The sequence below is a fragment of the Oncorhynchus masou genome, chromosome 7, assembly GCF_036934945.1.
Source record: "Oncorhynchus masou masou isolate Uvic2021 chromosome 7, UVic_Omas_1.1, whole genome shotgun sequence".
NCBI lineage: Eukaryota > Metazoa > Chordata > Actinopteri > Salmoniformes > Salmonidae > Oncorhynchus > Oncorhynchus masou.
The window spans coordinates 8,498,414-8,522,646 of NC_088218.1; the positions used below are offsets into that span (position 1 = coordinate 8,498,414).

Consider the following 24,233-nt stretch of genomic DNA (forward strand, 5'->3'; position numbering starts at 1 on the left):
GTTGTGGACTAATGGGTAGTGTATTTATGGGTAGTAACTAATGGGTAGTGTACTAATGGGTAGTAACTAATGGGTAGTGCACTAATGGGTAGTGTGCTAATGGTAGGAACTAATGGTTAGTAACTAATGGGTAGTGTACTAATGGGTTGTGCACTAATTGGTAGTGTACTAATGGGTAGGGTACTAAGTAGTACTAATGGGTAGAACTAATGGGTACAGTACTAATGGGTAGTGTACTAATGGGTAGTGCACTAATGGGTAGTGTACTAATGGGTGTAATACTACACATGGGTAGTAACTAATGGGTAGTGTACTAATGGGTTGTGCACTAATGGAGGGTACAGTATAATATGGGTATACTAATGGGTAGTGTACTAATGGGTAGTGTACTAATGGGTAGTGTACTAATGGGTAGTGTACTAATGGGTAGTGTGCTAATGGGTAGTAACTAATGGGTGGTGAACTAATGGGTAGGAACTAATGGGTAGTGTACTAATGGGTAGTGTACTAATGGGTAGTGAACTAATGGAGGTACAGTGTACTAATGGGTAGTGTACTAACTAATGCACTAATTGGTAGTGTACTAATGGTATAGTGTACTAATGGGTGTACTAATGGAGGGTAACAGTGTACTAATGGGTAGTGTACTAATGGGTAGTGTATTAATGGGTAGTGTATAATGGGTACTATTAATGGGTAGTGTACTAATGGGTAGTGTACTAATGGGTAGTGTATTAATGGGTAGTGTATTAATGGGTAGTCTACTAATGGGTAGTGTACTAATGGGTAGTGTATTAATGGGTAGTCCACTAATGGGTAGTATACTAATGGGTAGTGCACTAAAAAGTAGTATACTAACGGCTACTCTACTAATAACTAGTATACGAATCAGTGGGTTACCAACCAGAGCCACTGTGCACGGCCTCCTTGAGGATCTTCAGCTCGTTGTTGAACTCTGCGAACAGGGAGCTCTTGCAGAGGGGCGGGGGATGAAGCGACGCTCCAGCTGGTCAGCGATGTGGTGGCGGGCCGTGATCTCCTCCTGGGAGTCTGCTGGCTGGGTCAGGAGCTGGGAGGGGTTAAAGAGGAAGGGATGAAGGGAACGGGAGAAGAAGAGAGCACAGAAAGAGAGAGAGCAGTAGAGAGACAAGGCAAGAAGGGCATTCTATGCCATCAAAAGGAACATATAATTCAACATACCAATTAGGATCTGGCTAAAAATACTTGAATCAGTTATAGAACACATTGCCCTTTATGGTTGTGAGGTCTGGGGTCAGCTCACCAACCAAGAATTCACAAATGGGACAAACACCAAATTGAGACTCTGCATGCAGAATTCTGCAAAAATATCCTCCGTGTACAACGTAGAACACCAAATAATGCATGCAGAGCAGAATTAGGCCGATAAATTCTAAAAACACCTAAAAGGAAGCGATTCCCAAACCTTCCCTCACAAAGCCATCACCTACAGAGAGATGAACCTGGAGAAGAGTCCCCTAAGCAAGCTGGTCCTGGGGCTCTGTTCACAAACACAAACAGACCCCAATAGCCCCAGGACAGCAACACAATTAGACCCAACCAAAAATATTTAACCAAAAAACAGAGCAAACTAGAATGGATTTGGCCCTAAACAGTATAGTACACAGTGGCAGAATACCTGACCACTGTGACTACAAACTTAAGGAAAGCTTTGACTATGTACAGACTCAGTGAGCATAGCCTTGCTATTGAGAAAGACTGTAGACAGACCTGGCTCTCAAGAGAAGACAGACTATGTGCACACTGCTCACAAAATGAGGTGGAAACTGAGCTGCACTTCCTAACCTCCTGCCCAATGTATGACCATATTAGAGACACATATTTCCCTCAGATTACACAGATCCACAAGAATGGAAAACAAACAATTTTGATAAACTCCCAAATCTACTGGGTGAAATACCAGAGTGCCATCACAGCAGCAAAATGTGTGACCTAGTGCCACAAGAATAGGTCAAGCAGTGAAGCCAATGTAAATACAACCCATATTTATGCTTATTTATTTTCCCTTGTGTACTTTAACCATTTGTACATTGTTAGAACACTGCATATAGACATAATATGACATTTGTAATGTCTTTGTTCTTTTGGAACTTCTGTGAGTGTAATGTTTACTGTTCATTTTACTGTTCATTTTATTTAACTTTTGTGTATTTATCTACCTCACTTACTTTGGCAATGTTAACATATGTTTCCCATAGCAATAAAGCCCCTTGAATTGAGAGAGCTGGAGGGAGAAAGAAAAGGAGAGAGAGAGAGTGAGAGAAAGAGTGAAAAAGAGTGGGAGAGAGGAAGAGAGAGAGAGAAGAGCGAGAGAGAGATGAATAAAGGATTTGCCAATAAAGTCCCTTGAATTGAGAGAGAGAGAGAGAGAGAGAGAGAGAGAGAGGAAGTGGGAGGGAGAGATAGTTAGTTAGACAGAGAGAGAGAGGAAGAGGGAGGGAGATAGAGAGAGAGGGAGAGAGAGAGAGAGAAGAGCGAGAGAGAGAGAGAGAGAGACGAATTAAGATTTGCCAATAAAGTCCCTTGAATTGAGAGAGAGAGGGGGGGGGAAGAGGGAGGGAGAGAGAGGAGAGAGAGAGAGAGAGAGAGAGAGAGAGCGGGAGGGAGAGAGAGAGACAGAGAGATATGAATAAAGGATTTTGTGATTCTAGACCTAGAAAAAGCATAGAGGAAGAGGTATATGGAGGGGAACACTAGAGGGTTGTAGGATACAGACTTTGCAGGGTCGTAGAATGTAGGGGTATAATACTACAGTATAACACTACACAGAATGGAGTATAATACTATACAGGTACAGTATAATACTATACAGAATGGAGGGTACAGTATTATACAGAATGGAGGGTACAGGGTACATAGTAGAATGGAGGGTACAGTATAATACTACACAGAATGGAGGGGTACAGTGGAGGGTACAGTATAATACTATACAGAATGGATAAGTATAATACTATACAGAATGGAGGGTACAGTATAATACTATACAGGGTAGTAGAATGGAGGTACAGTATAATACTATACAGAATGGAGGGTACAGTATTATACTACAGGGTAGTAGAATGGGGTACAGTAGAATGGAGGGTACAGTATAATACTACACAGAATGGAGGGTACAGTATAATACTATACAGAATGGAGGGTACAGTATAATACTACACAGAATGGAGGGTACAGTGTATATACTATACAGAATGGAGGGTACAGTATAATACTATACAGAATGGAGGGTACAGTATAATACTATACATAATGGAGGGTACAGTATAATACTACACAGGGAGTACCTTGCACTGGATAATAGGGACAGGGCAGCAGGATAAAGAATGGGGAAGATGGGAAGGGTACGCACTATGAAATCTATGAAGTCCCAGAAGGCCAGGCCTCCCACCTTCCTCAGAGACATCTCCTTGGCCTGCAGGGAGGCGATACCACTGGTTCCCCAGCTGCCGCTCAAAACAAACCAACACCACCTTTAGAGCTGGGGGAGGTGGGAGAAGGTGGAGAGAGGGAGGGGGAGAGAGAGAGGGGAGGGAGGGGGTAGAGAGAGAGGGGAGAGGGAGAGGAGGGGGTAGAGAGAGAGAGGAGGGGGTAGAGGGGGAGGGGAGGGGGTAGAGAGGGGGAGAGGATGGGGGGTAGAGAGAGGAGAGGAGGGGGTAGAGAGAGGGGAGAGGAGGGGGTAGAGAGAGGGGGGAGAGAGGGGTAGGGAGAGGGGAGAGAGAGGGGAGGGGTAGAGAGAGTGGGGGAGAGGGGAGAGGGAGGGGGTAGAGAGAGGGGAGAGGAGGGGGTAGAGAGTGGGGGAGAGGAGGGGGTAGAGAGTGGGGAGAGGGGGGGGAGAGAGGGGGAGGGAGAGGGGGGGAGGGGGGGAGAGAGGGAGAGGAGGGGGGGTAGAGAGAGGGGGAGAGGAGGGGGTAGAGAGGGGAGAGGAGGGGGTAGAGAGGGGGAGAGGAGGGGGTAGAGAGAGGGGAGAGGAGGGGGTAGAGAGGGGATAGGAGGGGGTAGAGAGAGTGGGGGAGGGGGAGAGAGGGGGAGAGGGAGAGGAGAGGGTAGAGAGAGGGGGAGAGGAGGGGGTAGAGAGAGTGGGGAGGGGGAGAGAGAGGGCGGGGGGTAGAGAGAGTGGGGGAGAGGGGGAGGAGGAGAGAGTGTAGAGAGAGTGGGGGAGAGAGGGGGGAGATAGAGAGAGGGAGGAGGGGAGATGAGGGGGTAAAGAGAGGGGGGAGTGGAGAGAGTGGGGAGAGAGATGGGGGAGAGGGAGATAGAGAAAGACAGAGAAAGTGAGGAGTCAGAAAGCGAGGGCGAGAAAAGGAGGAAGAAAAAGCAGAGGGAGGAGAGAAAATTAGAAAGGGAGAGTGAGGGAAAAAGAGAGATAAAAGAACAGGAGAACAAGAGGAAGAGCCAGAAACACCACCTCCATCAACAACCATCAGCTCCTACGTCTTTTAACCAGACATTCACTGTCATTCAACACCTCATCATCCCACTCTGCCACTGGAACCTAAATCAGAACCCGACAGAACAAAGTTCCCTCAGAAAAAATGGAAGTTCTAAATGTAAGTCGAAGTCTAAATAGCAACGCACAAGTCTTGGTTTGTACGAGCCAGAACGGCTCATAGGAGCAGCAACCTATCTCCTGTTTCTGTAGTGGGAGGCAGCTTGATGTACAGTACACCCCCTGGACAGGACACTAGTCTGTCTCCTGTTTCTGTAGTGGGAGGCAGCTTGATGTACAGTTCTGGACAGGACACTAGTCTATCTCCTGTTTCTGTAGTGTGAGGCAGCTTGATGTACAGTACACCCCCTGGACAGGACACTAGTCTATCTCCTGTTTCTGTAGTGGGAGGCAGCTTGATGTACAGTACACCCCCTGGACAGGACACTAGTCTATCTCCTGTTTCTGTAGTGTGAGGCAGCTTGATGTACAGTACACCCCCTGGACAGGACACTAGTCTATCTCCTGTTTCTGTAGTGTGAGGCAGCTTGATGTACAGTACACCCCTGGACAGGACACTATCTATCTCCTGTTTCTGTAGTGTGAGGCAGCTTGATGTACAGTACACCCCTGGACAGGACACTAGTCTATCTCCTGTTTCTGTAGTGTGAGGCAGCTTGATGTACAGTACACCCCCTGGACAGGACACTAGTCTATCTCCTGTTTCTGTAGTGTGAGGCAGCTTGATGTACAGTACACCCCCTGGACAGGACACTAGTCTATCTCCTGTTTCTGTAGTGTGAGGCAGCTTGATGTACAGTACACCCCCTGGACAGGACACTAGTCTATCTCCTGTTTCTGTAGTGTGAGGCAGCTTGATGTACAGTACACCCCCTGGACAGGACACTAGTCTATCTCCTGTTTCTGTAGTGGGAGGCAGCTTGATGTACAGTACACCCCCTGGACAGGACACTAGTCTATCTCCTGTTTCTGTAGTGTGAGGCAGCTTGATGTACAGTACACCCCCTGGACAGGACACTAGTCTATCTCCTGTTTCTGAAGCATGAGGCAGCTTGATGTACAGTACACCCCCTGGACAGGACACTAGTCTATCTCCTGTTTCTGAAGCATGAGGCAGCTTGATGTACAGTACACCCCCTGGACAGGACACTAGTCTATCGCAGGGAAAATAAAGTTCCCTTAAAATAAAAGTAAGTTCTAAGTGTAATATGCTGACCACATTGCTCGTGTTATGTGCGCCAGTGCAGCAAAATAAATGTACACATACACGTTATTCAATTCTTACATCCAAACTGCTCGCACGCGTCAACGAGCATCTGCGTAGCCAGGCACTAAAATAGAAATTGTTCTATTTGTGACGCACGGCGCACTACAAATCCCGCCTCTCCCATCTCCTCATTGGTTTTTAAGAGCGTATACAGTGCCTTCGGAAAGTATTCAGACAACTTGACGTTTTCCACATTTTGATACGTTACAGCCATATTCTAAAATGGATTAAATAATGATTTTTCTCAGCAATCTATAAACAATACCCCATAACAACAAAGCGAATGAAAAAACTGAAATACCTTATTTACATAAGAATTCAGACCCTTTGCTATGAGACTCGAAATTGAGCTCCGGTGCATCCTGTTTCTATTGATCATCCTCGAGATGTTTCTACAACATGATTGGAGTCCACCTGTGGGAAATTAAATTGATTGGACATGATTTGGAAAGGCACACACCTGTCTATAAGGTCCCACAGTTGACAGTGCACGTCAGAGCGAAAACCAAGCCATGAGGTCAAAGGAATTGTCCGTAGAGCTCCGAGACAAGATTGTGTCGAGACACAGATCTGGGGAAGGTTACCAAAACATTTATGCAGCATTGAAGGTCCCCAAGAACACAGTGTCCTCCATTATTCTTAAATGGAAGAAGTTTGGAACCACCAAGACTCTTCCTAGTGCTGGCCGCTCCGGCCAAACTGAGCAATTGGGAGAAAAAGTCCTTGGTCAGGGAAGGGACCAAGAACCTGATGATCACTCTGACAGAGCTCCAGAGTTCTTCTATGGAGATGGGAGAGCCTTCCAGAAGGACAACCATCTCTGCAGCACTCCACCAATCAGGCCTTTAAGGTAGAGAGGCCAGACGGAAGCCACTCCTCAGTAAAAGACACATGACAGCCCGCTTGGAGTTTGCCAAAAGGCACCTAAAGACTCTCAGACTATGAGAAACAAGATTCTCTGTTCTGATGAAACCAAGATTGAACTCTTTGGCCTGAATGCCAAGGGGCACGTCTGGAGAAAACCTGGCACCATCCCTATGGTGATGCCTGGTGGTATCAGCATCATGCTGTGGGGATGCTTTTCAGTGGCAGGGATTGGGAGACTAGTCAGGATCGAAGCATAGATGAATGGAGCAAATTACAGGGGGATCCTTGATGAAAACCTGCTCCAGAGCTCAGGACCTCAGACTGTGGCGAAGGTTCAAATTCCAACATGAAAACGTCCCTAAGCACACAGAGAAGACAACGCAGGAGTCTCTGAATTTCCTTGAGTGGCCCAGCCAGAGCCTGGACTTGAACCCGATCGTACATCTTTGGAGAGGCCTGAAAATAGCTGTACAGCAACATTCCCCATCCAACCTGACAGAGCTTAAGAAGATCTGCACAGAAGGCTGGGAGAAACTCCCCAAATACAGGTGTTATTGACATATATACAGTGCCTTGCGAACTGAAAACTGCTGTTCACAAATGCTCTCCATCCAACCTCACTGAGCTTGAGCTGTTTTGCAAGGAGGAATGGGAAAAATTTCAGTCTCTCGATGTGCAAAACTGATAGAGACATACCCCAAGCGACTTACAGCTTTAATCGCAGCAAAAGGTGGCGCTACAAAGTATTAACTTAAGGGGGCTGAATCATTTTGCATGCCCAATTTTTCAGTTTTTGATTTGTTAAAAAAGTTTGAAATATCCAATAAATGTCGTTCCACTTCATGATTGTGTCCCACTTGTTGTTGATTCTTCACAAAAAATACAGTTTTATATCTTTATGTTTGAAGCCTGAAATGTGGCAAAAGGTCGCAAAGTTCAAGGGGCCGAATACTTTCGCAAGGCACTGTATATATTTTTGTAATTGAACCTTTATTTAACTAGGCAAGTCAGTTAAGAACAAATTCTTATTTACAATGACGGCCTACCCCGGGCAAACACGGACGACACTGGGCAAATTGTGTGGTACCCTGTGGGTGTGCCAATCTTGTAGCGTCATACTCAAGAAGACCTGAGGGTGTAATCACTGCCAAAGGTGTTTCAACAAAGTATTGAGTAGAGGGTCTGAATACTTATGTAAATGTGATATTTCCGTTTTTATTTTTAATAAATATGCAAAAATGTCTAAAACCGTATTTTTGCTTTGTCATTATGTGTTATTGTGTGTAGATTGATGAGAAAAAAAACTGTTTGATAAATTTTAGAATAAGGCTGAAATGTAACAAAATGTGGAAACATTTAAGGGGTCTGAATTATTTCCGAAGGCACTGTACGCATGAGGGTGATTGCAAGATGAACTGAGGTTGACATTCCAGTCCTGTTGGTGGTGGTAATGCACCTTAAAGTTGGTTGCCAACCGCCATATGAAGTCCAACGAAGAAGACTGAAGGAGGAGAGATTACTAGAAACTAACTCAGTTGACCCTTTTATCTGTGGATTAATTGTCGGAGTACAGAACCTTTAACAACCCAATGTTAATATCCCAGGACCAATTAGCTAGCAACAGCAAGCTAGCTAGCTAAATTGACATGAATGTTTAATGCTTTTTGACATGTCCCCGAATTAATATAGTTGGTTCAAAGTTTGTTTTGATATTTCAACCTGCGAGTCCTGATCATGTCTGGTGTGGCTGGACAAAATCAACACATGCGCACGATGGCAGAAGCACACGCTCGCCCGGTCTAGTCAGCATGTGAGTCTATATTTAAATAGTCTAAGTCTGCATAAGTCTACCCAGGTATGCAGCCTGACTGGTGGACTCGGCCAGGCCCTCTCTCCTCAGGTCCTTGCCCTGGTCCCCCGGGGTGGAGCAGTGGGCGGGGGACGTGTCCAGCATGAAGTTCTTGGTCCGGGACGTGCTGATGATGCGCGGGGGGAGGAGGATGTTGATGACCGTCTGTAGGAGCAGAGAGACCTCAGGCTGCTCCAGGTGTGGGGAGTCTGGATAGGGTGGAACACAGACACAGACACACACACAGACACACAGACACACACAGACACACACACACACAGACACACAGGTTGCGTTCAAGGCTGACTTCATTGCAGTTGTGCAACACATATCAACTAATCGTTAGGTGCCAGGTCATCATGGCGCAGGCAGCACAGATTGTTATATATAGAGCCTTCAGGAAGTATTCCACGTGTTGTTACGTTACAGCCTTATTCTAAAATGGATTCAATTGAAAAAAATCTGCAATCTACACACATGGGGTATTATGTCATTATGGGTATTATGTATTATGTCATTATGGGGTAGTATGTCATTATGGGGTAGTATGTCATTATGGGGTAGTATGTCATTATGGGGTAGTATGTCATTATGGGGTAGTATGTCATTATGGGTATAGTATGTCATTATGGGGGTTAGTATGTCATTATGGGTAGTATGTCATTATGGGTAGTATGTCATTATGGGTATTAATTATGGGGTAGTATGTCATTATGGGGTAGTATGTCATTATGGGGTAGTATGTCATTATGGGGTATTATGTCATTATGGGGTAGTATGTCATTATGGGGTAGTATGTCATTATGGGGTATTATGTCATTATGGGGTAGTATGTCATTATGGGGTAGTATGTCATTATGGGATAGTATGTCATTATGGGATAGTATGTCATTATGGGTTATTATGTCATTATGGGTATTATGTCATTATGGGGTAGTATGTCATTATGGGTATTATGTCATTATGGGGTAGTATGTCATTATGGGGTAGTATGTCATTATGGGATAGTATGTCATTATGGGTTATTATGTCATTATGGGGTAGTATGTCATTATGGGGTAGTATGTTATTATGGGGTATTATGTCATTATGGGGTAGTATGTCATTATGGGGTAGTATGTCATTATGGGGTAGTATGTCATTATGGGGTAGTATGTCATTATGGGGTAGTATGTCATTATGGGGTAGTATGTCATTATGGGGTAGTATGTCATTATGGGGTAGTATGTCATTATGGGGTAGTATGTCATTATGGGGTATTATGTCATTATGGGGTAGTATGTCATTATGGGGTAGTATGTCATTATGGGGTATTATGTCATTATGGGGTAGTATGTCATTATGGGGTAGTATGTCATTATGGGGTAGTATGTCATTATGGGGTAGTATGTCATTATGGGGTAGTATGTCATTATGGGGTAGTATGTCATTATGGGGTAGTATGTCATTATGGGGTAGTATGTCATTATGGGGTAGTATGTCATTATGGGGTAGTATGTCATTATGGGGTAGTATGTCATTATGGGGTAGTATGTCATTATGGGGTAGTATGTCATTATGGGGTAGTATGTCATTATGGGGTAGTATGTCATTATGGGGTATTATGTGTACATTGATGAGGGGAAAAAACTATTGAATAAAATGTAGGATAAAGCTGTAAAGTCAAGGGGTCTGAATACTTTCTGAAGGCACTGTACGATGCAGGTAGCTGATATTTTTACACATATCCAGGTGCTGTGAGTTCTAGCAGGTGACTGCAAGGTGACATTCAAGTCTGCCTGAAACACAGCCATTATTTCAGATGCATGTATGCATACATACACCCACAGATTGGTGGCATTAGACCTCTTAACCCTGGGCTCTGACCTTTGCTCCCTGAACCCACTGTCAGCACGAATGGAATCAACAGGTTGAGCAGCATGCCCTCTCGCCTCTCCTGATTGGTGAAGGGGGAGATCACATGGCTCAGGGGGAAGTCATCCTTCAAAGCCTGTCAATCAGGGAAGAGAACAAGATAAATGTTTCATTATGACACACACACACACACACACACACACACACACACACACACAGAGGTTAGTTCTAGGGCTGGGTAGTCTCACCTGTATCTGCAGAGCCACCAGGCGGACCACTGCTGTGCTGAAGGGTAGAGGGGGACAGATACGGGCTCAGGTGGAGCAGGGGCAGCCCATCAGCCACACTGGAGGGGCCTACTACCCCCATCACCTGAGAAGCACACACACAAGGGCACGCACACACACACACACACACACACACACACACACACACACACACACACACACACGCAAACACGCAAACAAGCAACATCATAGTTAAGTCACAGCACAGTGAGTATTTGAGGTCTGTGTGTGTGTGTGTGTGTGTGTGTGTGTGTGTGTGTGTGTGTGTGTGTGTGTGTGTGTGTGTGTGTGTGTGTGTGTGTGTGTGTGAGCACTCCTCACCAGGTTGACACAGACATTGATGAGGGAGCGGAGGTGAGGGAGGAAGGAGATGATTGGCTGACGCTGGAGAGTCAGACAGATACCTTCAATCAGACTACTGGCCGCCTCCCACTCCACCTGTCTCCTGTAGGACACACACGCACACGCAATCAGTATAAACACACACACACACACACACACACACACACACACACACACACACACACACACACACACACACACACACACACACACACACACAGGGTCACTTGAGCACACACATAAACAATCAGTATAAACACACTCACGCACAGACAAGCTCTCACACACACACACACTCACACAATCAGTATAAATACACACGCACGCACACGCAGGCTTGCTCGCACACACACACACACACATGTTAATTTACTAATCATGCTCATCAACATACACAGCAGAGGAGACTGACGGGAGGAGCTATAGAAGAACGGAGTCAAACATTTGGTTTCCATATCTTTGATACGGTTCCATTTATTCCATTCCAGCCATTACAATGAGCCCGTCCTCCTATAGCTCCTCCCACCAGCCTCCACTGATACACACATCCACTACAAACACCAACACACTTAACAAAATATCACACTATAATTTCGCATTTTGAAAACGTTTCGTTTGGACAGGCTATTAAATAGATAATCCCATCACTACTCAGCAGAGTTATCAATAACCAGGTCCAGGTTCTAATGACTCTCTGTGTGGGCCTAAAGCAGCTCATATTGACCATCACTACTCAGCAGAGTTATCAATAACCAGGTCCAGGTTCTGATGACTCTCTGTGTGGGCCTAAAGCAGCTCATATTGACCATCACTACTCAGCAGAGTTATCAATAACCAGGTCCAGGTTCTAATGACCAGCTCATATTGACCATCACTACTCAGCAGAGTTATCAATAACCAGGTCCAGGTTCTGATGACTCTCTGTGTGGGCCTAAAGCAGCTCATATTGACCATCACTACTCAGCAGAGTTATCAATAACCAGGTCCAGGTTCTGATGACTCTCTGTGTGGGCCTAAAGCAGCTCATATTGACCATCACTACTCAGCAGAGTTATCAATAACCAGGTCCAGGTTCTGATGACTCTCTGTGTGGGCCTAAAGCAGCTCATATTGACCATCACTACTCAGCAGAGTTATCAATAACCAGGTCCAGGTTCTGATGACTCTCTGTGTGGGCCTAAAGCAGCTCATATTGACCATCACTACTCAGCAGAGTTATCAATAACCAGGTCCAGGTTCTGATGACTCTCTGTGTGGGCCTAAAGCAGCTCATATTGACCAGAGTTATCAATAACCAGTCCAGGTCACTCTCTGTGTGGGAGCAGCTCTATTGACATCAACTCACAGAGTTATTACCAGGTCCAGGTTCTGATGATGGGCCTAAAGCACATATTGATCATCACTACTCAGCAGAGTTATCAATAACCAGGTCCAGGTTCTGAACTCTCTGTGTGGGCCTAAAGCAGCTCATATTGACCATCACTACTCAGCAGAGTTATCAATAACCAGGTCCAGGTCTGATGACTCTCTGTGTGGGCCTAAAGCAGCTCATATTGATCATCACTACTCAGCAGAGTTATCAATAACCAGGTCCAGGTTCTAATGACTCTCTGTGTGGGCCTAAAGCAGCTCATATTGATCATCACTACTCAGCAGAGTTATCAATAACCAGGTCCAGGTTCTGATGACTCTCTGTGTGGGCCTAAAGCAGCTCATATTGACCATCACTACTCAGCAGAGTTATCAATAACCAGGTCCAGGTTCTGATGACTCAGGGCCTAAACAGCTCATATTGACCATCACTACTCAGCAGAGTTATCAATAACCAGGTCCAGGTTCTAATGACTCTCTGTGTGGGCCTAAAGCAGCTCATATTGATCATCACTACTCAGCAGAGTTATCAATAACCAGGTCCAGGTTCTGATGACTCTCTGTGTGGGCCTAAAGCAGCTCATATTGACCATCACTACTCAGCAGAGTTATCAATAACCAGGTCCAGGTTCTAATGACTCTCTGTGTGGGCCTAAAGCAGCTCATATTGACCATCACTACTCAGCAGAGTTATCAATAACCAGGTCCAGGTTCTAATGACTCTCTGTGTGGGCCTAAAGCAGCTCATATTGACCATCACTACTCAGCAGAGTTACACAATAACCAGGTCCAGGTTCTGAGACTCTCTGTACTAAACAGCTCATATTGATCATCACTACTCAGCAGTTATCAATAACCAGGTAACACCTGTGTGGGCCTAAAGCACATATTGACCATCACTACTCAGCAGAGTTCAATAACCAGGTCCAGGTTCTATGAACTGTGTGGGCCTAAAGCAGCTCATATTGACCATCCACAGTTATCAATAACCAGGTCCAGGTTCTAATGACTCTCTGTAACACCACTCATATTCACCATAACTACCAGCAGAGTTATCAATAACCAGGTCCAGGTTCTGATGACTCACTGTTGGGCCTAAAGCAGCTTCATATTGACCATCACCACAGCAGAGTCAATAACAGGTCCAGGTTCTAATGACTCTCTGTGTGGGCCTAAAGCAGCTCATATTGACCATCACTACTCAGCCATTATCAACACCAGGTCCAGGTTCTGATGACTCACTGTAACAAAGCACTTCACTCCACTGTAACACAAGTACACAGTTCAATGACCTAAAGCAGTTCACTTGACCATCACACTCAGCAGAGTTATCACTGTAACAGGTCCAGGTTCAATGACACTGTGTGGGCATAAAGTACAGGTAGCACGGTATATTCACATCACTACTCACAGAGTTATCAATAACCAGGTCCAGGTTCTAATGACTCTCTGTGTGGGCCTACAGCTCATATTGACCATCACTACTCAGCAGAGTTATCATTAACCAGGTCCAGGTTCTGATGACTAAAGCAGCTCATATTAACACCAGCAGAGTAACCAGGTCCAGGTACTTCACTCCACTGTCACAGACACCACAGACCAAACTCAGCAGTCATGAGACTTTACAAACTACAACACACACACAATCAAACTGTGAGCAGTCCACTGTAACACCACAGTACGGTTCAGCCACTTAGGAACAGAGTGGACACCAGCTATGGTATTGCACATTGTAACCACAGTACGGTCCACTTCACTACAGTAGTTCACTGTAACACCACAGTACGGTACTTCACTCCACTGTAACACCACAGTACGGTATTTCACTCCACTGTAACACCACAGTACGGTACTTCCTCACTGTAACACCACAGTACGGTACTTCACTGTAACACCACAGTACGGTACTTCACTCCACTGTAACACCACAGTACGGTATTTCACTCCACTGTAACACCACAGTACGGTACTTCCTCCACTGTAACACCACAGTACGGTAGTTTCACTGTAACACCACAGTACGGTACTCCACTGTAACACCACAGTACGGTACTTCACTCCACTGTAACGCCACAGTACGGTACTTCACTGTAACACCACAGTACGGTACTTCACTGTAACACCACAGTACGGTACTTCACTCCACTGTAACACCACAGTACGGTACTTCACTGTAACACCACAGTACGGTACTTCACTGTAACACCACAGTACGGTACTTCACTGTAACACCACAGTACGGTACTTCACTCCACTGTAACACCACAGTACGGTACTTCACTCCACTGTAACACCACAGTACGGTACGGTTGTGAAGGAGCAAGGGTTAAAGGGCGCGCAGCGCGGCAACAGACCTGGAGCACAGAGCCTGTGGGCGAGCGCACCTGAGCGTAGGCATCTTGTGGATCTTGTTGAACATGCGGTCAAGCCGCTTCAGGATGAGGATGAGGGCGGGCCGCACGGCCTCGGACGACCAATCGGTGATGGGCAGCATCCCAGTGACGTAGCGCCGCAGGCCTCGGCTCTCCATGGTCAGGCTGTCGTAGGGGGCCAGCTTGAGGAGGGAGTGGGCGATCTCTGCCAATCTGGGGGAAAACACATAACCACACTCACAAACACACAAAATGAGACACAAAAACACACATGCAATCATATAGACATGCACAACCGCATGCACAGTCAGGGAATTACATACACACACACACATCGCACTCATCCACACACAAAAAGGCATGCAGATTGTACACACAAAATCGCACACGAACAATTCTAAACGTTTCTGCAAATCAGGTCCCTGTATGCGTCCATACCATAGCTGAGTGAATAGTGATGTCATACCCGGTTAAAGTGTGTCTCATTCGTGACCACTTTCACCCAGGTGGGTGCTGCACATTGGGCATTGAATGAGGAGAGTCTCCACCTGGTTGAAACACTATACACTAAATCCAACCCTTCACCTCATGTGGGACTTGATGTCCAGCAGCTCTAAGGCGGTGACACGGGGTTCCCCAGCCACGTTCTGCAGGATCTTGAGGCGCGGGCCGCAGTGCTTGTAGAACTCAGTGCAGATGTTCAGGAGGGACTCCCGGGGCCGGCGAAACTCCTCGCGGGCGATACGCTCGTCCATCTCCTCGCGAGGCATCCCCTGGCCCTCCTCCAACAGGTGAAGGTTGTCCCTGATGCCGGACACAAGGCGACTGACATTGACACCAAGCAACACGAGTACACGACACAAACAAGCATCCATGAAACATGATCCTCTGTACCGACTGTGGTGTAAACACATGGGACATCTTCTATTGTCTTTGGGGGTATTTTCTTCTGTTGTGATGAGGACCTGTACATAGGTTTCTTTAGGATATCACTACGGCAACAGCATCCAGGGACAACAAACAACACTATATTTATGTCTTACAGTTATGAAGAGAATTAGAAAAAGTAACAAAACAGTATGTTAATAACAGCCAAGTGGACAGTTTCTTTAAGAGACTTAAATGAACGTGAAATAAATCAATGCTATGTCCAAAAGAACACCCTTTTTCCTATATAGTGCACTACAGCCCTATGGCTCTGGCCAAAGGTAGTGCATTAGGGGTGCCATTTTGGACACAATCCGGCAAGTGTAAAGGCTACTCCACACCTGGTGTTGGGCCCTCCAGACATGGCGTGGTTGGCAGTCGTTGCACCTTTGTGTCCCTGGTCACAGCGACTCAACTGGGGGGCAGTCATAGGCCTGAGATGGGATAGGAGGGGTGGGGATGAGAGGGAGGGGAGGAAGATAGCAGAGAAAAAGGACAAATGTCACATTCAGTTAGGGCTTGGAACATACATTTAGAGAGACATGATGGGCCATATCTGCTTAACAGATGGCTTGTGTGTGTGTGTGTGTGTGTGTGTGTGTGTGTGTGTGTGTGTGTGTGTGTGTGTGTGTGTGTGTGTGTGTGTGTGTGTGTGTGTGTGTGTGTGTGTGTGTGTGTGTGTGTCTGACCGTGTGAGGGTCTCTGAGCTGTAGAGCAGGGCCTGCAGGGAGGTGGCCAGGGCGGCGATGGCGGCGATCTCGTCCCGCGCTGCCGAGGCTGACTCCATGGTCATGGTGTTGCTCTTCAGCTTCTGGAGAAAACATGGCACCAGGGCCTCCAGCACCATCAGCATCTGTAGGCTGATACCGTGCACACACACGCAACGCATAAACACAAACACGCACGGATAGGAGGGGGCGTTAGCATTTAGTAAGGCTACTGTACAATGTTGATATACTGGTTTGGCGGTGAGTGATGTGAAACCACACCTCCTGAAAGACTCTGGGGCGTAGGCCACCACCGTCACACACAGCTTGATGGACTCACTGATGGAGAAGGCCAGGTCCTCACTACCATAGCAGAAGTCTGAAACAGAGGGAACCACTGGAATTCATGCTGTAGCACTTTCAGGACTTAAAATATACTATAGGAAGAACATGACCATTATCAGTCAAGTTCTATTGTTTAATATAACTAGGAGAATCCTGACAATGAGAAACTCCAGGTCTTAGTAAGAGTCTATTAACTAGGAGAATCCTGACAATGAGAAACTCCAGGTCTTAGTAAGAGTCTATTAACTAGGAGAATCCTGACAATGAGAAACTCCAGGTCTTAGTAAGAGTCTATTAACTAGGAGAATCCTGACAATGAGAAACTCCAGGCCTTAGTAAGAGTCTATTAACTAGGAGAATCCTGACAATGAGAAACTCCAGGTCTTAGTAAGAGTCTATTAACTAGGAGAATCCTGACAATGAGAAACTCCAGGTCTTAGTAAGAGTCTATTAACTAGGAGAATCCTGACAATGAGAAACTCCAGGCCTTAGTAAGAGTCTATTAACTAGGAGAATCCTGACAATGAGAAACTCCAGGCCTTAGTAAGAGTCTATTAACTAGGAGAATCTGACAATGAGAAACTCCAGGCCTTAGTAAGAGTCTATTAACTAGGAGAATCCTGACAATGAGAAACTCCAGGTCTTAGTAAGAGTCTATTAACTAGGAGAATCCTGACAATGAGAAACTCCAGGCCTTAGTAAGAGTCTATTAACTAGGAGAATCCTGACAATGAGAAACTCCAGGTCTTAGTAAGAGTCTATTAACTAGGAGAATCCTGACAATGAGAAACTCCAGGCCTTAGTAAGAGTCTATTAACTAGGAGAATCCTGACAATGAGAAACTCCAGGCCTTAGTAAGAGTCTATTAACTAGGAGAATCCTGACAATGAGAAACTCCAGGTCTTAGTAAGAGTCTATTAACTAGGAGAATCCTGACAATGAGAAACTCCAGGTCTTAGTAAGAGTCTATTAACTAGGAGAATCCTGACAATGAGAAACTCCAGGTCTTAGTAAGAGTCTATTAACTAGGAGAATCCTGACAATGAGAAACTCCAGGCCTTAGTAAGAGTCTATTAACTAGGAGAATCCTGACAATGAGAAACTCCAGGTCTTAGTAAGAGTCTATTAACTAGGAGAATCCTGACAATGAGAAACTCCAGGCCTTAGTAAGAGTCTATTAACTAGGAGAATCCTGACAATGAGAAACTCCAGGTCTTAGTAAGAGTCTATTAACTAGGAGAATCCTGACAATGAGAAACGATCCAGGCCTTAGTAAGAGTCTATTAACTAGGAGAATCCTGACAATGAGAAACTCCAGGCCTTAGTAAGAGTCTATTAACTAGGAGAATCCTGACAATGAGAAACTCCAGGCCTTAGTAAGAGTCTATTAACTAGGAGAATCCTGACAATGAGAAACTCCAGGCCTTAGTAAGAGTCTATTAACTAGGAGAATCCTGACAATGAGAAATCAGGAGTAAAGTCTATTAACCAGAGAATCCTGACAATGAGTCCAGGTCTTAGTAAGAGTCTATTAACTAGGAGAATCCTGACAATGAGAAACTCCAGGTCTTAGTAAGAGTCTATTAACTAGGAGAATCTGACAATGAGAAACTCCAGGTCTTAGTAAGAGTCTATTAACTAGGAGAATCCTGACAATGAGAAACTCCAGGTCTTAGTAAGAGTCTATTAACTAGGAGAATCCTGACAATGAGAAACTCCAGGCCTTAGTAAGAGTCTATTGGAGAATCCTGACAATGAGAAACCCAGGATCTTAGTAAGAGTCTATTAACTAGGAGAATCCTGACAATGAGAAACTCCAGGAGCTTAGTCAGAGTCTATTAACTAGGAGAATCCTGACAATGAGAAACTCCAGGTCTTAGTAAGAGTCTATTAACTAGGAGAATCCTGACAATGAGAAACTCCAGGTCTTAGTAAGAGTCTTTATTAGAGAACGTGGGATAAATGGAAATACAGGAATCCTGTCATTAACAAAACAATGAGAAACTCCAGGTCTTAGTAAGAGTCTATTAACTAGGAGAATCCTGACAATGAGAAACTCCAGGTCTTAGTAAGAGTCTATTAACTAGGAGAATCCTGACAATGAGAAACTCCAGGACCTTAGTCAAAGAGTCTATTAACTATTTATTTAGGCCTTTTTCTCCTGATCAGACTCACGCTGTCATTAAAACAACTCCTCTCTTAAAACAATGGGAATCCATGTCAGTTGCAAAACTGAAATGTGAGCTTAGTCAAAGGTCTGAACAGTATGGGCAAAAATGGTCCTCTGTGAGCTCAGTGGGGACAGCTGGCAAACAGCTGGAGGATGAAGGATGGTGCAGGATGTAGAACTCCTGCAGAACCATCTGTACGTTACAATGTGTGCATGACCGTCAGTGGCTTTGGACAGCGTGGGATAAATGGCATACAGGATATTGAACAGGGTGTCAGACAAAACCTCTAATGATATAATAGTCCTCAGTGATGGGACCAAGGGGTTGAGGTGGTGGTGTTACCCAGGGATCGTACAGGGGTTTTTTCAGCCTTGACCAGCTCCAGGGCATCCAGGGTATCACGCGTTCTCTCCCTCCAGAGAGACCAGCAGGTCAAACAGGCACTGAGCAGACACCCATTACAGGCCTGTACTGGTTACGTCTGGGAGTGAGACAGTCACATGGTTAAACAACACATTACAGATGCAGTTACGCTCATAAGGTCAGACCTAGTCAGTTACACAACACATGTGTCTTACATTTAACCCTCTGAATCAGATAGGACTACAACACATTACAGTGGGAACTCTCATAGTCACGCATGGCAAACAGCTGGAGGATGAGCAGGGTTTACAGTGCAGGATTACTAGTCAGCATAGGACTACAACACATTACACATAGGACTACAACACATTACAGTGGGTTACTCTCATAGTCAGCATAGGACTACAACACATTACAGTGGGTTACTCTCATAGTCAGCATAGGACTACAACACATTACAGTGGGTTACTCTCATAGTCAGCATAGGACTACAACACATTACAGTGGGTTACTCTCATAGTCAGCATAGGACTACAACACATTACAGTGGGTTACTCTCATAGTCAGCATAGGACTACAACACATTACAGTGGGTTACTCATAGTCAGCATAGGACTACAACACATTACAGTGGGTTACTCTCATAGTCAGCATAGGACTACAACACATTACAGTGGGTTACTCTCATAGTCAGCATAGGACTACAACACATTACAGTGGGTTACTCTCATAGTCAGCATAGGACTACAACACATTACAGTGGGTTACTCTCATAGTCAGCATAGGACTACAACACATTACAGTGGGTTACTCTCATAGTCAGCATAGGACTACAAACATTACATTACAGTGGGTTACACATTACAGTGGGTTAGTCAGCATAGGACTACAACACATTACAGTGGGTTACTCTCATAGTCAGCATAGGACTACAACACATTACAGGGAGTAATCATATGAGCTTGTAAGGATGCATTGTCATACTGCAACACCATGTTTAGGCCCAATTCAGAATGCATTGTGGGATTTGGTCTGTAATCTCTGTGGCCTCCTAGAGCTGGGTTGAAGCAGCATCTTGGCACCAGCATTTATGTATTTGTATTTTAAATACTTATTTACTGTGTATTTAAGTATTTTCAAATTATTGTGGCCGAATCAACGACTTAATTTTGAAGTATTCAAATCATTTGCTATAAATACTATAGTTGATGTCCTGCCTTTCACACCATGGCAACCATGTGAATGTTTCTCTAATCACACAACTTGTTAGGAGGATTCTGTGTGGGCCCTTTCCGAGGCCAATGGAGGTAGAAGACTCAATCAAATGTTATGTAGTAGAGTATATCAAAGCTTAGTAAGAAACATGGGCTATTATGTAGGGTTCAATGCAATAAATGTTTTCAAATCCTGTGATTTAAATGAGCAATGCCCATTGAGTTGTCAGCAGCACAATTTCCCAGATCAAGACTAAATAAATCCAACTGCATTTGGGATTGACCTGCACTGCTCTCTGTGTAAGTCTTCCATTATGAAGCCCCGGTGAGGTCCATTGTCAACATATTGACCATGCGTTGCTAGTGGCTATAAACGTCTGCTCCCAAGCTTCAACTCAACTCTAACCTGACCCAGCCCAGGCTGTGTTTCTGTAGGTCAGCGCTATATTATGCAGTGAGACTCACAGAAAGGGGAAAGGGGATGCCTAGTCAGTTGCAAAACTGAATGCATTCAACCAATGTGTGTTCTGCATTTGACGCAACCCCTCTGAACCAAAGATGTGCGGGGGGCTGCCCGAATCGACGTCATCGGCGCCTGGGAAGCAGTTGTTGTTGGGCGTTAACTGCCTTGCTCAAGAGCCGAATGGCACAATTTTCCACCTTGCCGGCCCGGGATTCAAACCAGCGACCTTTCGGTTACTGTTCCAACGCTCTTATCTTTAAGGCTACCTGCCGCCCGCCGCCCCACTCACAATGACCACATATTGTGAGACACATTTGGGCAGTGGTTGGCATGGTTCCAAGGTTGCATTGATATAAGCACAGATATGTGACTTCTTCCTGTAATGGGTGGGGTTAGGATTTAGGGAGGCTACATTTATCCTAGATCTATAACCTTTAACCCCAGCAGGTGGATGAAGTAGCACCATGAAACTGATCTAAGATTAGTTCCACATTTTCAGCCTCTAATAGAGAACAACAACCTGCTGGACATGTAAACTGATCCTAGAACTGTACTACCTACCTGCAACATGGTGGGGAGGAGCCACTGGTATCCACTCAGGGAGAACAGGTGGTTGAAGTGAACGGCCGTGTTGATGGCAGTAGCCGTGTACTGCCTGAGGAGGGCGCTGTCCTCGGGGTGCAGCAGCAGGGCACCGTTGAACACGTTCAGGAAGAGCATGATCTCGTCCCCCCACGGGTACTCACTGGGCATGCCCAGAAACATCTCTTCTAGTAGTTTGATCCACAGGACTTTGTGGAGAGTGTCCAGGCCGAAGAGCTCCTTGCCTGGGGAGAGGATAGCACAATATGGAAACTCACTGTGGAAGCCCCTTTGCAATGAAGACTTTTTGAAACATCTAGCGTTCATGCTTCCCAAGTGTTGGTAGACTTTTGTTTTGTGATCTGTGTTGTCTAGTTCGAAAATGCACCAGAGATATACAATGTAGTACAGTACTTCCCTCTATTACATCTTCATTTTAAAATGCAACTAATCTCAAGGGTTGGGGTCAATTCCTTTCCAATTCCAGTAAATTCAGAAAGTAAACCAAATTCCAATTCCAAGTTGTCCTCATTGAAAAGCATTGAAGAGAATTGGAATTGGAATTTCGGTGAACTTCCTGAACTGACCGGAATTAAAATGTTATTGACCCCAACTCTGATCATCTCTCTTTATTGCCTTGTTTGTTCACTCAGGTACCATTCAAGATAGGGTCCACTCCAGTCTTACCCTGTGGCTCGCTGAAGAGAGAGAACTCTCCGTCGATGGCCGTGCGGGGGAAGGAGGGCAGGCGGAGCAGGTCTTCTTGGAGCATGGACACATGGGACTGTTTGTGGATGGCCGGCATGTTCTGGGTCAGGGAGATGAGGAAGAGAACACGGCCCACCTCCTCCAGTTTACGGGAAAACACCTAGGGAGAGAGCGGAAGGGGAGGGGGGATAGGAAGCGGACACACTGAGTATGCACAAGAGGCTGAGACAAGCACCAGTAAAGATATGGACAGACTTCTCAAACAGTTAAAGCCACAGTTGGGAGATTTTTAGTCATTTATACTGTGTGTACTCTTTGGTGATGTGCACAAATTGCAGAGCGTGGCTTTAACTGCGAGATTTAAACCTGAAACATAACACACCTGTTTCTGAATGAGTTCCTGTCCTTTCTCTGGCAGCATGTGGACCAGGTTGAGCTGGGGAGACACAGACCTCCTGAACGGATAGATGTCCCTCACAAAGGTCTGAAGTTGAGAAAGACAGTCAGAAAGCCCATTATATAGTCACTGATGGAGAAGACATTCTCATGGTCATTCTAGACATCTACACATAACCTCACAGTTCATAACACCGCTTGGAAATGGATGGGAATTCCAACCTTGGAATAGTGAATGAGGTTCCAGCGCTTGTCCATGAGGAAGTAGTGTGCCGACCGAGACTCGGGAATGTTGAAGAACTCCAAACACTCCTGTTAGGGAAGAGAGGGGCCAACGAATTGGGGATGACTTCAGTGTATCCCTAAGAATGTTCTGTCATGATCTGTAGAATGCAGATGAACTCTATGATGAGACGTTACCTTGAGCAAGGCTTCAAACTGAGTGTCTTCATGTACAGGCAACTGGGTAGGAATGTCACACTCATTCTGCCCGTGGACTACCAGGGTCTTGGTTCCTGCAAGGACATACATGATTTACTATATCACCCACATGTAGCAGTCAACATTATAGTATAGAACACAGTCAAATGACTGGGCTCCCATTGGCATCCAGTGACCTTTACCTGGCAGGGATGACCTTCTGGTAACCTTGAAAATGGCCTTTACCTGGCATGGATGCAGTGACCAGCAGCTTGACCTCACACTGCTCCTTCTTCATGGTCTGTTTGAGGTCCTTGAAGAAGAGCCCCTCCACGTAGCCCACCACCTCCCACAGGAAGGTCAGCGTGGCCGAGATGGCATCCATACCCCACTCACACGGAGTACGCACAAAGTACATAATCAGCCCCACCTACGGGGAGAGAGAGAGGCAGACAGACATAAAGGTGAATAGGGTACAAACAGAGAGAGAGAGAGAGAGAGAGAGAGAGGGAGACAGACATAAAGGTGAATAGAGAGAGAGAGAGAGAGAGAGAGAGAGAGAGAGAGAGAGAGAGAGAAAGAGAGAGAGAGAGAAAGTAGAGGGGGAAGAGAGATCTTCATTAATCTTGTCATCAGATTGATTAATACTGCTACTGTCTGATATACACTGATGTCTTGTCTCACCAGGTAGTTGAAGAGGATGTGAGAGGTCTGGGCTGGAAGGTCACCGATGTTCATCAACAGCTTCCTCAGCATGTACATCAGCTCGTCCTGATACACATAGAAACATGTGTCAGTTCAAACTCAACAGAAGAACACATTAACAACATGAGGGGTTGTGTTCAGTGGGGGGAAAAAGCAGGTAACATTCCGGTCAACCTTAAACAACCTTAACCCAATACATGAAGAAGGTGATACAAACCGAAACATCTGTGTACAACTTTTCCCCTGCCTGCTGTAAAAAGCATGAAAAACAAAAAACACGAAAAAAGAAAAAGTAACTTTTAGAGTTCTGTCTCATAATCTTTTTGTGTAAGAACCACCTGTCATTTTTTGTATTTAGTATAGAAACAGGGAGGCAGTCTAGTAACAACAGGTCCGATCATATGAGACTGCAGAGTATTTTGATGGACAACGGCTGCTCTACCTGTCGATTGCTAACGGTGAGCTTCTCCAGGAAGTGCCTGAGCACCAGGGCGGGGTCTTCGATCAGACAGTTCCACAGGATCTGCTGGGCCACTG

At 45.5% G+C, this 24,233-nt stretch overlaps 3 protein-coding genes across 5 annotated transcripts in view; all 3 read right to left on the reverse strand.

Moving 5' to 3' along the window:
• LOC135543154 (protein unc-80 homolog) overlaps nt 1-1,077 on the reverse strand; it is a 30,617-nt gene extending 29,540 nt beyond the window's left edge. For all 3 annotated transcript variants that reach the window (XM_064970237.1, XM_064970236.1, XM_064970235.1), the window contains exon 1: nt 905-1,077. The gene's annotated coding sequence lies outside the window, so the exon portion shown is untranslated. The remainder of the gene's footprint in view (nt 1-904) is intronic.
• On the reverse strand, nt 938-16,703 carry LOC135542941 (protein unc-80 homolog). The gene is made up of 11 exons (XM_064970071.1): nt 16,612-16,703; nt 16,312-16,482; nt 15,964-16,056; nt 15,281-15,520; nt 14,708-14,908; nt 10,925-11,055; nt 10,572-10,636; nt 10,336-10,459; nt 8,472-8,678; nt 3,324-3,517; nt 938-1,069 (listed from the first exon to the last, which is right to left on the reverse strand). The coding sequence occupies exons 2-11, from the start codon at nt 16,473-16,475 to the stop codon at nt 938-940; spliced, it is 1,551 nt and encodes a 516-aa protein (XP_064826143.1). The 5' UTR covers nt 16,476-16,482; nt 16,612-16,703.
• A 3,401-nt stretch (nt 16,704-20,104) lies between these two features.
• Nucleotides 20,105-24,233, reverse strand: part of LOC135542942 (protein unc-80 homolog) — a 4,699-nt gene continuing 570 nt past the window's right edge. Inside the window, exons 2-10 of the mRNA XM_064970072.1 lie at nt 24,139-24,230; nt 23,676-23,762; nt 23,238-23,421; nt 22,992-23,086; nt 22,794-22,883; nt 22,558-22,659; nt 22,155-22,335; nt 21,447-21,712; nt 20,105-20,137 (exon numbers count right to left, since the gene is read on the reverse strand). Of these exons, the coding sequence (XP_064826144.1) occupies nt 20,105-20,137; nt 21,447-21,712; nt 22,155-22,335; nt 22,558-22,659; nt 22,794-22,883; nt 22,992-23,086; nt 23,238-23,421; nt 23,676-23,762; nt 24,139-24,230 (1,130 nt within the window). The remainder of the gene's footprint in view (nt 20,138-21,446; nt 21,713-22,154; nt 22,336-22,557; nt 22,660-22,793; nt 22,884-22,991; nt 23,087-23,237; nt 23,422-23,675; nt 23,763-24,138; nt 24,231-24,233) is intronic.

What these genes read in the sequence shown, in the direction of transcription:
- LOC135542941 (XM_064970071.1), bottom strand. Translation starts at nt 16,475, where the DNA reads ATGCTGATGGTGCTGGAGGCCCTGGTGCCATGTTTTCTCCAGAAGCTG. An exon ending in AGCTCAGAGACCCTCACACG is followed by an intron (nt 16,057 to 16,311) that starts GTCAGACACACA and finishes ATCCCATCTCAG; the next exon opens with GCCTATGACTGCCCCCCAGT. An exon ending in CAGTCAGGCTGCATACCTGG is followed by an intron (nt 3,518 to 8,471) that starts GTAGACTTATGC and finishes CACCTCCCCCAG; the next exon opens with CTCTAAAGGTGGTGTTGGTT.